This window comes from Anas acuta, chromosome 3, assembly GCF_963932015.1.
Source record: "Anas acuta chromosome 3, bAnaAcu1.1, whole genome shotgun sequence".
NCBI lineage: Eukaryota > Metazoa > Chordata > Aves > Anseriformes > Anatidae > Anas > Anas acuta.
Window position 1 is genome coordinate 70,677,524 of NC_088981.1, and position 14,662 is coordinate 70,692,185.

General features: G+C 38.0%; 1 protein-coding gene across 5 annotated transcripts in view; it reads left to right on the forward strand.

Moving 5' to 3' along the window:
- Positions 1 to 14,662, forward strand: part of WASF1 (WASP family member 1) — an 85,076-nt gene that overhangs the window by 46,757 nt on the left and 23,657 nt on the right. For 3 of the 5 annotated variants that reach the window (XM_068677720.1, XM_068677723.1, XM_068677721.1), the window contains one exon: positions 7,976 to 8,136. In XM_068677720.1, the coding sequence (XP_068533821.1) occupies positions 8,004 to 8,136 (133 nt within the window). In that variant the 5' untranslated portion in view covers positions 7,976 to 8,003. Of the gene's footprint in view, positions 1 to 4,639; positions 4,905 to 7,975; positions 8,137 to 14,662 lie in introns of those variants that run through there. The other 2 variants (XM_068677722.1, XM_068677724.1) reach the window with 2 other exon arrangements.

Sequence of the window (14,662 nt, forward strand, 5' to 3'; positions counted from 1 at the left end):
ATAAAGTTTCGGTTACATGAAATCATGCGAAGTTTAGCTTTGTAGAAAGAAGCTATCCTGAAAAAGCCACAGTTTAGAAACTGCTGTGCTCTGAATTGTCTTTGAATTAAACTTAATTGATATGAATTCTGCTTAACAAAAGGGAAGAGAGTTGCAATATTGGTGTGCTGTTCATGTAACCCTGTTGTATTTTGCACCTGTGCTGGGAAGAAGCAGCACATGTTGAGCTGAATAGTCTCTCCTTGTATTTAGGATACCTTAGGTTTTTGGTCTTTACAGATGGTCAGAGTGAAATCTACCATCAGAGCTTGAGAGGATGAGAGAAATGTCTAAAAGGATGGTAAAGAATTGCAGTCAAGTGCAAGAAGCCCTCTGTTATATACAGTCAGTCCTGCAGTTGGGTCCAGCCCAGCCTTGAGGACGCCCAAACCCATCCAGTGGGTTGTAGCTGGATTTGAGCTTTACAGATCTAACCCAGCAAAAGTGGATGTGGTGTGGGAGCCCTAAGGGACTTTTTCTCCTGGAATCATTCAGTAGAAATATTCTGTGCCATGTTCTTTGTTTTGTGCCATGTGGCTCATTGACTTGACCCAAACTGCAGCATTTCTCTCCATGAAAATGCACCTTCATGTCCTCTGAAACTTGAGGTAGCCAATGAATTTCTGAGGTGGTATGTCTGCATCCTCCCCTGGAAGCTTACTGCTGTTTCTATTAATGCTACTTGCCACATTGGCAGTGCTACTGTACTGTTATGACTGGTGTCGTATTTTCCAGAGTTATTTCCTCCAGGACTCCACTGGAGTTATCTCAGTGACAGTAACTCTTTAAGACTTTCTGAAAAACAAATTTATCACATATAAAAGGTCTTAAGTCAACATACAAATAACTCCGTTTGTTTTCACCCATAGCTACCCCAAATTGCCTTCATTTTTGGTAAAGTATTTTATGGTAGTCACAACCAATAGAGCTGAAAATACTATTTTTTTCTGGTATAGAAAGTTATTGCCATTTTCTTTCATTTGTCTAGCTGAGTAAAGGTGAAACTTGTAAATTTTGACAAGCAAGTGGATGTAGCTGTGGTTTGTGTCTATAATCAAAGCCATAATTTTCAATATTTTTTTCATGTGCTTTAAAGATGAGTATATACATATGTCTCTATTCAGGTGTGCAAGCGTGCATGAGAAAGATTGAAGTCTTACGATACACACCTGGGAGAAAATTGGCTGGGTGGTAGCAGCTGAAAAGTCACATTTAAGCACTCGGTAATTATGCCTTAGATATTTAGTAGAACTCAAGCCCTACCCATTTTTGTGACTGCATTGTCAGTTTCTTCTTATCTCACATGAAAGATGTACCGAGATGGTTAAAGATTGTTCTGTATGAAGAAAACAGTAATTGTCACAGACACGTACATTAAAACAGTATAAATGTCGGTTAGTATTAGAGAATAAAAATTGCAAATGAATTTTAAAATACATTTTATGTTTTTATGAGTTAGGTTTGTTTCTTTACAGTCCGTTCTTTATTATTTTGCAAATCAAATACTTTCCTATACAACATTACTGAGAGAGTTCAGTGGCCCATAAACATATTAATCCAGCCCTGCACAATCTTACCTTCAATACAGCAACAGACTATTAAGGGAACAGTTTGAGACTTTTATTGGTATTAGTTCAGGAACAGTATCATTTATATTCACAGCTACAAATAAAATAAGAAATATATTGTTATTGATTTTCTGTGGTTTAAAAAAAATAAAAGGCTCAACTTGCTTTATATACCCTGCATAGTTGTTGCACTTTATGTTGACCAAATGTGAGCCAACCATTTTGAACAATCCTGTACTGGAGGTATTAAGATGCAAAATGAATTGGTTACATTTACTCATTTGTGTAAATAGTAGTGATGTCAACTTTGCTTTCTAATAACATATTTTCAATTTATTTTCTTTGGCGCTGGTTTTTAGTTACAATAAAGTCATCTTTTCCTAGTCATCTGCAGTTAAAAGTCTTTTTGAGAGCAAGTTGTAGGTGAGTGAGATTTGAGGGAAGAGTTCCAAAGAGAAGTCTTTCATTCTGGGACATGGTTCACTGTAGAAAGGTTGCAAAACTGTAGTTTTAACAGGTTTCTGTTAAATCATCAAGTTAAGTTGTCAGTTGTCATCAGTTCCAAGATGTAATCTGTAAGAGACATGGATTACCTTTGGAGTTTTAATATCATGTAATCAACTGGGCAGTAGCAGGTAATGGCCTGCTTTACTGCAGGACCCCTCACTGCTGGCATCGGTTCTTCTCAGGATGTCACCTGGATGAATGAAATCTTTGTACATCTGCCTTTCCGTAATAGTGGTGTATATTATAAGATCTTCACCTTTTTTTTTTTTTTTTCCCCCTGCAAGCAATATAACAGGATATGTGGTAGTATAATTAAAACTTTGACAGACAAGAGAATGAGCTTCATTTGTTTAACTGGTACAGTCTTGATACTTTACCAGATTAATTAACACATTTGCAGTTCATTTTGGTATTCATTGGTCTTCTTAATATTCATTATTAGAATGTCTGAGGTTAGTACACCCAAACTATTGTGTCACGGACAGTGAGATATATTCAGGCCAAAATTGTAATGAAATCTTACAGCTGATTCGTATGAAGTGTTGTAATTTTTTTTTTTACTAGTATGTGGAATGAAGAGACCAAATGCAAGGAAAACCACATGTCTGAATTGAAGAAGGTAATTGGAGATTAAAGGATATGTCATAAGCAAAGAGAGAGGAATTTGATGATAATTAAGGGCTGCTTGATTAACATTTACAAAATGAGTTTTCAGTTCATGCAAATCCAGTGGTAGCTGAGGATGTTATTGGTACTTGCATGTAGGAGAATTACTTTTGCAGAAACTTAATTTTGAAAGTTCCGGTGATAAATTTAACAGAACTTTGTATTAAATCAAAGATTTTTAATGTAAGAAATATGAAGATTATTAGCTACTTTCATTCTGTCCCAAAGTCTGTTTAGCATAGATACAGTTAGTTATGTGATTATATAGGCAAATATAAAAGCTACTGCATACTTTATTTCTGCTTCTAAGGGAGGTGGGGAAGGGAAGTGTTAAATTGGTTATTACTTTTCAGGCTGTGATCTATTACGCCAGCAGCTAGAATGTGATCCATTAAATGAGGCATATGAAAGGCATTGCTGTTGTACAATGTTAGAGAAATTACAAGTATGGTACTACTCAGCCATAAAAATACATTATAAAAATGGTTGGAATGAAATTTAAACCCATTAAAGCAAGGACATTCCAGTGCTGCATTATTGATTTACATAAAAATTATAGATGAATGTCTTTCATTAATGCTAAGAAACTAAACTGAGTTTAGTATTGACAAAGTGTAATCTAATCAGAAGTAAACTTTCATTAAAAAGATGCTGTGGCTGTGAAATTTTATTAGTCTTCTGAAAGTAAAACTGAAGTATGGTTTCACTTCCAGTTTCAGTGTTGGGCAGATTAGTTAGTTTTCACCACTTTGATGGTGTGCTTTCCTACTTATATTAGTGTTACTTGCTAGAAAACCTGAGTTGGCGTTGTGACAATTGACGTTTTCAGCTTCCCACAAGCTTCTAGTAATCCAACATTTCTCCGTGCTTCTTGAACTTCTGAGATACTTCTCCAGGATGGCGTTAAGGGGCAGTGACAGCGGTGTCTGACACCATGGTGCTCTCAGCAGCAGTGGTGGTGGGGTGATCGTCATGCACGTTGTCACAGCAAGGACACGAAACAACTCGCCTTTTGGAAAGAAGGGCAGTCAAATCTCATTAAGGCTGTTCTTCTGAGAAGGTATTAATTGCCTTCATTAGTGCCATTGCTTTGCAGTTCTTTAAGCCATAGGCAACGGGAGCATTATACCAACTTGTAAAAATCACTTCAAAGCATGACAGATAAATGAAACACGTAGGTGCCAAGTACATACGCACACTCGGTGCTCGTGCTCTGTGCTTGTTTGTCCTCTCAGCGTGGAGGGGCGGACTGTGCCAGCTGTTGTACAAGTGTTGGAGTAGCAGACAGCATTATAAAGATTAGAGTTGGCTTCTCAAGTGGAGTCAGAGTGCTTCAAAGGGTGCACAGGAAGTGTGGGAGAAGTTTTCAGTAGTGGCTGTGCGAAAGAGATCCGAAAGAGATCCGTCTCTCTTTCCCAGTTGAGATCCCTTTAGAGCATTTGCAGTTCATCGAGTGCAAACTAGTGCCACTGCTGAAGAGTTGCCCGGAGGTTTGTAGGGGAGAGCAGGGAGGAGGAAACCGTGTCCCTGCCCTGGAGGTGTCACCTGGCAGGCAGGGCAAGAACCGCGCCTCTCGGGTGTCGGGTCACCTTTCTCGCAGCAAGGGATGCTCTCATGCACTGGCATGCTTCTTCCTCTCCTCTGCTTGGTCACCCTTATCTACAGCTCCCAGGGCTTCATTGAGAGCAACACACTAACGAGACGTTATGATCTGAGGATGATTTTTTCCTTTGAGGCATGAGTGGCTTGGGTAACGTATGGTTTGGGAGCAGAGGGGAAGATGGTACCGTTTTTGCTTTTCATCTAGAGGATATACTGGGTTGTGACATTCCTTATTTTTTTTTTTTCCTCTTTCACAGCTCTAAAGCTGCATGATATATTCAGGGATTTCAGACTTTGTCAGCTTCCTTGATAAGATCTGCGTTAGGAAAACCATCTTTTATAGGAGAAAAGACTTTGCTTGGGTACGGTCAAGTTCTGTTTGCTGTCCCACACCTGTGTTGTGAGCGAGGGCTCCCAGTGCTGGGATCACTAAACACGACTGGGGAGGAATCATCAAGACCTGCTAGAGGTTGCCACAAACTGTGAAGACAATGTGGTCTGTGGTGGACAAATTACCAACAGGTACTTCTGCTGTGTACAGCTCCTGTAGCAATGAGTTCCACCGTTTATTAAACATCATGTGAGATGGGTTTCCCTTTGAAGCATGTTTGATTGATATTTTCCTTGCTGCCTCCTTGTTCTTGTTTCTGTAGGAAATGGGGAAATATTCTCTGTTCAGGTTTTGTGTAGTTTTCAGACATGATGCATAATTTGGAAGGTTGCAGTTATCTTCTGGCATTTATTTATTTTCCAAATTTATTCATACTTAAAACTCTACCTTATACCATACTTTCTGTTCCCTGTGTTACCTTTTTTTTTTCCTCTATATCTTTGGGTAGAACAACCCAAACTGCCTTAGTCAGATATTATTAGAAAATGGTATTTGTGGTTTGGGGAGGAGGAAGGGGCAGAGTAGATTTTCTGAAAAAAGTCTAGAGAGGTCAAAAAAATCTATTGTCATAAGTGGACTTTTATTCAGGTTCAGAGTTTATGTTTTGAGATCTAGGGAGTTCTGGCCAAATCTTTGCTTATCCAGCTTTTTTTATGCCCACTGGAGAAAACATGCAGGCCAATATTTCATCTTTTCAGCTGTTTTGTCATATATTCTACCCTAGAAGCAAATGAGGCAGGTAAGGGGCACTACAGAAATGCTGTTACTTAAAATCTACCTAGCAGTGGGCTAAAATTTCTTTAATATTTTGTTACTGCTATTACACACAGTTTTATAAAGAATCTTTTACGTAAGCATCTGAAACTTTATGATCTGTACATGCTATAAACTGGGCAAGTTTTTTTCATGCAGGATATAAAACCACGGTGGAGAGCAATATTATCAGTTTAGTATTGTCTCGATTAAATAACTCAAGAAAAAGAAAAGGGCATTAACCATCATTTTTTTTTTTTACTCTTACTGATATTTTTTTATAACCCATATCTGTATTAGAAATAACTATTTCACTTTCTTTTAATGTAGATTTTTTACTTTTATTAAGTTTCTTTTCATATGCGTTTGGTCCTCTCTTTCCAAGACTTACCTTCTTTGACAGTATCATTAAAGTAGTAATCAAGAAAGAGCTCAAGTCTGGAATTAATATTTAATTGTTTCTGTAGAACATTGCTCACATGTCATTTGTTGTTACTTTTACAGTGACAAAATAGTCCCTTTATTTTCTGTTGGGGAACTGCGGTAATGAACCAGGGTTGTTCACATGCTTGTTACTCCTACAGGGTTGCATGCTGCTAAGACTGCAGAAGCTCTGCTGGTGGGGTCCTGCTTGATCTGCCTTGCTTCGTCCTCTGTGGTGTCCCACAAGTACAGAGGCTCACTTTTCACTGTCAACACTTAAAATAACAGAAATCTGATCCTATAATTTACCCCTGCCCTATGCACGTTTTCATGTATTTAAACTTTAAATATTGAGAAACTAAATTATGAAATTTTCAGAACTCTATCATCTTAAGCAGTGACGAGAGAAATTATTTTATTTTATTTTTAATCAAGCGTCAAATATTTTTGATTGTCTTCTGAAGAAAAAAAGGGGAGTAGACGTGTTGTTGACAGGCACTGAATGATGTCTAGTTAGATCCTGGAAGCCCAAGGGAGTTTCTCAAGTAGAATTAAGGATCCTTCCTGGGTTCCTCAGTTACAAGTGCAGCCTTCAGAGAAAGAATAGCCTCCCAGAAAGAATTGCAAGGAGAAATCTAAGCAGTCTGCAAGAGGAAGGTGCCCCATTACCATCTTCATTGACTCTTAATTCACTATTGCTTTCTAGGTCAGCAGAATTTCAGCTCTACTACCACTGGCCTTATGGGATTCTTACTCCTCCCCCCAAAAAATCTCCATTATGAGTAAAGATACCCATGGCTAAATATATACTATAGGGAAAATGTGTTTTGCTGCACAGCACGAAGATGCAGCTGCATCGAGGGAACATTTGGGGCTGAAGCTTCGAAGCAGAGGGCAGATGAAGCATTGCCAGACTGTCCTACGGAGGGATTTGGTCTGCAGGGAGCATTGTGGAAAACTTGTCTGCCTTGCTGTCTTGAGAAAGAGCAATCTCTCTTCCACAGTGGGAAGGGAGGCTAAATTATCCCAACACCACGTATAACTGTTCTCTGGGTATCAAGTAGGGGTTTTCTGTTGGTCATTCAGGGTTTTACACGGCAGAAAACACAAACAGTGCAGAGTTCTAGGAAATCCATTTTTAATGAAGAAAAATTTTAGTAAATGAACTTAAAAAGCAGCATTAATAAGACAAGATGATACTGTAGATACAACTTCCCCACTGGGAAACTCCTTCCAGTCGGTGCCGTGGGTGCAGAAAATCACAAGTCTGAGATGATTCTTACACTGTCTGCAGAGCTGGTGAAGGCTTTTGATTAATGTAACATATGTGGATCTGAAAAGGTGCGGAGGGGTAGGATTTCTGCGTCATGGGGGATTTTGTACTATAAATTTACCGAAAAGACTTTTGTATTTGTATTTTTTTGTATTTGGAAGAGGCATCCCTAGCTCAGCTAAATTTGTTGCCAGTGGCAGTGCAGGTGGAAGGGAAATCTCTCTTTTCTTACCGTGATTAGGTATGATTTGTAAATGATGTTTAGACCAGAGGATGATTCCTACTAGTAATATAACATTACTTAATGGATGGATCATATGTGCCTTTCAGGTGGCATAGGAAACTACTTTGACCACATAATAAAAGGAATTTGTTGCTGGACTTTGCTTGGCCTGAATAAGGAAGCAATCCATCAAGAAGAAAATTATTTAATGTTTTTATAGTGAAAAGACTTTTCTGTGTTTTTTTTTTGTTTGTTTTGTTTTGTGTTTTTTTTTTTTCTGGGATTGGGGAAGCATGAATTGTCTTTGTCACATCTCTGGCATCTGACTTGGGTAAAGGTTTAAAGATAGAGAATGAAATAGTCTTTCATTGGGCAAAGAAGACAAGATTTATGTATTTACCGAGCGATGAATTCCATCAGTACTGTGGAGGTATTTTTATCTTGTTAGGATTAGTCAATTTAACTTGGACATAATCTGAATTTAAAATATAATTTAACTTATTACAGTATTTTGTGTCCTTTCTTTACAGGTTTCCTGGTCCACTGATACATTTCAAAATGCCGCTGGTAAAAAGAAACATAGACCCCAGGCATCTGTGCCACACAGCTCTGCCCCGAGGTATCAAGAATGAGCTGGAATGTGTCACCAATATCTCCTTGGCAAATATAATCAGACAGCTGAGTAGCCTAAGTAAGTACTTTGTCCTAATAGCTGTATTTAGAACTGATATATTTTACACTCGCTGTTTCTGTGGTTGAAGTAGGAACACCTTTTCACATTCTCGGAAAATTGTGGCTGAGCCTTCAATCTGCTCCTTTTCTGACTAGTGATTAGCATCAATTTCTGTGAAGGTACGCTTAGGCTTCAAACTGAATTTCTCCAGTAGCACATCTCAGAGCTGTTCAGCTGTATATTTCTGCTACCAGTGGAACATGTCAGAATAGGATATCTGGTAGCTAATAAAACCAGTAATTGCTAACCTTAGAGCAATTTTTGAGTAAGGAATATGACATAATGGGGAATATATATCACTAGATTGTTTTAATTCTCTTAACTTAAACCCTTCATCCTGTAGTGGTCATTAAGATTAAAAGTTTTGTTGTTGTTTTTTTAAATAATAAATCCAGAAATGCAGTTGTTACATAGGTTTTCAAACAGTTAAAGATTTTTCTTCCTTCTCCTGTCAACAGTTTTTCCCTTGGTGCATTTTAAAGGAGTGAATATTTCACAAGCTCTAGAACTCCGAAGGAGTTTTTCTGCAAAAGCTGGCTTCTGTTGTTGTTTTTTGGTTGTTTGCGTGTTTGTTTCTCTTTGAGTTACAGCAACTTTAAAAAGTTGTCAGATGCACCAGCATGGTAGTATTTTGAATTTCCAATACTGCAGTTGTTTTTTAACCACTAGGATACTAGTATTTTCCAGACTACCAGCACATTAAATATTAAAATGTGCATGCATATAAATCCAGAATGCGAAAAGCCTTTCAGCTCCTCAGTATCTTAGGGCCATAGGTGATGCAGCCTAATTTGTTAATTAGATTGATTTAGTTATTGGTTTGAGGGTATACTGTACGGTGCTGTGCTTTGGCAGCCTTTCAAAGCTGTTAGTGTCTTCAACCTAGTAGCACCCTAATTGAGGACACTGAATTATGCAATTGAGACAGGAATGCTTACAGCACATAAATATGAACATTATTCATACAGATGCTGCAAAAGCAAGGAAAATAATTTAACTGTTAAATTCTTTTCTGTGAACCAAGAACGTATAGGTTTAGGATGCAATAGATGATCACCATCCAAGGTCTTAACCAATTTTCAGTTTTAAAGAACACCAACTTCCAACCCAACAGCATGGTGTCAGTGCTTAATTTTTTTGAGATTCAGCAGTATTTGCTGTGTTTTCTTGATTATACATACCTCATATCTGACGTTGTTTCTACAACTGTTCAGGAAGAGTGCAGGATGAATAGGATAGAATAGTTTTAGGTGGAAGGGACCTTCACAGGTCAAGTCCAACTGTCAGACTATTTTGAGGTTGACTAGAAGTTAAAACGTATCATTAGGAGAATTACCTAAATGCCTCTTAGACACAGGCAGGCATGGGGCATCAACCACCTCTCTAGGAAGCCTGTTCAGTGTCTAACTACCCCCTTGGTGAAGAAGTTGTTTCTGATGTCTAGTCTGAACCTCCCCTGGCACAGCTTTGAGCCGTTCCCACGTGTCTTGTTACTGGGTACCAGGGAGAAAAGATGAGCACCTCCCTCTCCATCTCCCCCCCTCAGGAAGATGTGGAGAGCAATGAAGTCATGCCTCAACCTCCTTTTCTCCAAGCTTAACAAACCCACTGTTCTCAGCTGCTCCTCACAGGATGCAATATCAGAACGGGAAGAACTCAATTAAGGGATAAAACTAAGGATGAAAGAATACCTGTTGAGTGGTCCTGCATTTGCTGTATGGCTTGCCTAATGTATTGCACTGAGAGACGCTTTCAAGGAAATTTAACAGTAATTATGTAAACTCTTCTGTAAGAGGAGTGTGGCACTACATGAACTGTGCATACACAGTGATGAGCCCTAATTTAGCTGTTTTCACATGGGAGGAGTTTGTCATGAGCTTGTGACTCAGTAGTGGTCAGGAAGGCACAAAATGTTGGAGATAACAAGGAAGGCAAGAAAGGAGAGAAGAGGTACCAGTTTACTCTGCAGTAGCAAGCACAGAATAGATCACTCAGAGCTGGTTTTTGTTTGTTTGTTTGTTTTTTAATAAGTAGAACAATGATGAGCAGGACCTGTTACTTCAGTCTTTTGTTCTTCTTTCCAAACAGCATCATGGTGTTTGCAGTTTTCTATGGACAGTGCTTATACCAACTGAATTACTGAATAACTGATGTTCCTTTTTGGAGTTTAATACAGTCAAATGATTTAGTTTTTCAATAGGTTTTTATTTGTTTTATACTGTATACTTTTAACAAAAATATTTTTATCTGTAATTAAATAGAAGGCATTTTACAAATTAGTCCTTATTCCTCAGCAGTACTGAGGATTTCTCTATTAAAAGCAGAGGTCTTCTTATAAAGACATGAGTACCTTTTGAAAGTGTTCTGATCTAGAATTGTTTTATTTTATTCTTTCTGTTTGGACCTGTAGCAATATGGATTTGAAAAGACTGGGGAGTTCTTCTGGCACAGGAATGTTGTCTCCTGTATGCTTGAACCCAAATAACCAGTCTGTACCTTGTGTTTCACTGTTACCAGTATACAGGGAAGCCTGCTGACGTGCAGATAAATTTTAGTAGTCATCTGTGAGTCATAGCCAGCAGGCATAGCTTTGCAGCAGTCCCTTGGCAACCAGCTTCTCTGCAGTCCTTCCCTTCTTGTTTTCCGTGGATAAATGGGTGTGCTTGAGAATCAGCCTTCAAGTTGTAGACAGAGCTAGATTTCTCTCCGAGAGCTGAAACTCAGTGTTCTGATAGGGCTTAATTTCCTTTAAACTAAAGCTGCTTTTGCTTCTGACAGTAAAGTTATGCAAATTGAAATGAATGTTCTTTAACCTGATTAGCACTCTTTCATTTCTGCCTGTAAGATTTTTCTGTTACCAGCCCTCAAATAGAGGATTAATCTCCTGCCATTATGACTCTCGAGACCAAGCATTCTTTTAACCTTTCTTCTGATAATGATATGGACAAATAGCGCTATGATGAAATTAGAGCTTCCAGTACTTCAAATGGTACTGAAAAACATTATTTAGAAAAGCTTAGTGTAGAGTTTTGTCATGTTCGCAGTTAGATCTTTATTCTTGGAGCTCTTCATAATAATTTGATGGGATTAATCTACTGAATCTACTGAACTGAATCTACTTGGACCTGCTTTGAGCCAGGTGGTGGACTGGATGACCTCCAGGGGTCCCTTACCACCTCAACCATTCTGTGGTCTTGGGTGCTATGTGCATGCCTGCAGAAACAATACCTATAAAATGACAGGAATTCTGTGGGTTTTTAATGTTTTAATATAAAATGAAAAGAGCTTTACATCAGTCTGTCAGCAATAGTTGCTATGTGTCTTCATACAAATTCTTAGTCCTTTCCTAGTTTATTTGATGTGTTGCTTTTAATTGTTCAAGCTGAAAAAAAAAAAAAAAACAAAAAAAAACACTGACCTTTAAAAGAAATAGAGATGAAAGGACAGAAATACTTGTATCTACTTTGAGTGATAGGCCTTGCCTTTCTCTCTGGAACATGAAAACATATCGGTCTGTCTTTATGCTACATACAAAATTGCCAGTAAGTAATTTTTTTTCCCCCGTCTATTCCCACGTTTCCCTAACTTGATAAAAGGACCTGCTTTCTGACAGCCTTTCTTAGCACTGTGGCAACAGAAACTCTCTGGACAGCAGCAGTAACTGTCTATTTCCTAGCCATTTTTCCCTTTTTTTCTTGCTTTCTGGTTGTATCTGCTTTACATTAAGTGCTTACCTATTTTTTCAGCAATGTCGCAGATGTATTTTTAAAGTACTGCCTCTGTTGGTTTATGTTAGTGTATGTCAGGCTATAGCATCCTCCATCATATATGAAACATGACTGATAGCACTGTGCAGCTGTGCCATTGTTAGAAGATGGATAAATAGTTCTTTTGTCTGGGGGCAACCTCCTCTTTTGTTCACAACTATCAACCAATCTTGTTTTTCCTTTTACTCAGCTGTTCCTTGTAGACGAAATCTATCATATAAGAAACCGAACTGATGGTGCTCGTTCTTGTTCCCAGTCTGACACTCCCATATGAGGAGGAGAAAATTTCTCCTTTTGAGTATTTTTTCTGCATGTATGTTCCTTTTATGAATATTGCAAGCATTCAGACCAGAGTTTTCATTGAATTGTAGCAAGATGTCAATTCCCCCTTTTTTTCTTTTACATTTCTACATTTTCTATAAAGAGGATGCTGAATAACACTGTTTTCTAAGCTGGAGTACATTTAATGTTAGTGAAAATAATTTTCAATTAACATTGAACCTCAGTAACCTTTTCTCTCTTCCTTTCTTTTCTTGGTACTATTTCTGAGTTTTATCTTGTTGTCCTAGTTAGTTATTTATTTTCCTCACACATTATTTGTAACTAGTAAAATACTTACTTTTGAACATATTATTTATTCCCCCTTTTTTTCCTGCTCCAACTCAAGTTTAGTTCCTTATTTTTTGCTTACCATGCCATCCCCTAGAGGGTTTTAAACACTGCTGGTCTTGTGAGAGACATTTTCTCACTTCAGAAAACCTTCAGTTTGCCAAAGCTTTATGTTATTCAATAAATGGGAAATGTTTCTCTAGAAATACTCACCATCAAGGTGTCTAGATTACAATGAATTTTTAGAACCAAGCCTCTTCAAGACCAGCCTCTCTCACCAGGATATCTGGACACCATCTTCACATGGTGAGGCCCCCACATGTTGCATGGTGAGAAGTAGGTCTCTGCAGACCTGCAGCTAGGACTTCAGTCAGTATTTCAGAACCAGCAGAATCCTTACAGCAGGTTCCTGCTGTGGGAATCCTCCTTCTCGCTGTGCTTGCAAGAATATTCAGTATTCTCCGTGAATTTTCTTCATTAGTCACCCCTCTTTCTTTGTTTTACTATGATTACCAGGAAATACTAGAGAAATTCTAATGCAGATGGTGTAAGGGAACTGATGAGCTCAAAAACTGAAGGCTTTCAGTGCTTTTCAGAGATCTCCATCCTCTCAAAGACTTCTGTGTGATTGCTTGATGGTGTCTCTCCAGTAGTAGCTGTGTCAGTATTATGATGCTGATTCATCTCCGTTTGAAATGATGATGAGGGAGTGAGCAAATGGTCAATAATTTCTCATTGAAAACAGCTGTGTTAGAAATCAGAGTACTGTGAAGTCCTACAAGTCATTAATTTCTTGCCTAGATAAAGCACTGAAGGAAGAGTAAGACTTCCCTGTGAAGGGATTATTAAGAGTGGTGCCTTCAACACCAAGTTCAACTCCCAGCAGTCTCTTTCCCAGATTTTCTGATCACTGCATGGATAAGCTCAGCCAGTTTACTTGATGGTATCCTCAGTGGGAGAGGAGAAATGTTATCTCAGACCTCTGTGACTGAAGGTTTTTGAAGGATGCCTTTTTCTGCTTGGATGTCAACAAGAAACATAAGACCTGCTCCAGAGTTGGCCTTTACCTGAGTTTTTGATATCCTGGTCAGGTTGTCTGATAAATGCCTGGTTCATATTTGCCAGGTAAAGGAACCAGGTTGTCTCTTCAAAAGTATGACCGTACTGTTACAATCCTCACCGCCAGTCCTTATGGATTGCTCTTACACCTTCATAATGATAGGTTCCTAATTAGCATAGATGAACTATATTTAGTTACGTGGTTTTCTAGAGCTTGCTCCTCCATAGCCACTAATGGTTTCAAGGATCTACCAAGGATCTTATCTCCAAGCCTGGAAGACAGTTCAGTCTCTTACCTTTAGTCCTTCTCCTAGCCACACAGCAACCTCACTGAATAGTGAAGTTGAAATAATCCAATGAGAATCCAGCCTAGGGTTTTCAGTGAAACTCTGATATAGCTTACCTTTTTGCTAAAGCATTTAATTAAATGAAATTAATGTGGTGAAGATGAGAAGCTGAATCAACGGGCAATGGATATATTAAGTTATATGTCAAAATTAACTGAGGATGAAAAAATATATTAATAGAAAGAATAGCTTTCTTGTTTTGCTGCATAAAGGGACCCTAGTTATATATTCATACTGGCTTATATGGTAATTAATTATCCTGAAAGATTATTTTCTAATATGTACACTAGATGATATAGCAAGAAACTATTTGGTAGCTAGTAGTGTAATTTTGCATAGTGTAGAATATTGGGAAAAGAATGAAGTTGGACCTGGGGTGGGTTTTACTGCTGCCTTTGTTCTATGCTTTTCTTTTTACAAAATGTACTGAACAAAAATATCGTTTCGTATGAGACTGGAATTGAAGTAATAGAAATCAAGGAATGATAGCATAAAAGTGGGTAACAGACCCAACACTTAGCTTATTCTTTGATATTTTAAACATTTCTACAGCTGTTTCAAAAGTCAAATTACCAAACCTATATTTTTGAACTGTAATGATATTTTGAGGGTTTTATATTTTAATATATTAACATATTTAGCATTTATTATGGTAAATACATTATACATTGTTAAATATGTCAAAGCATTATTAAATGCATA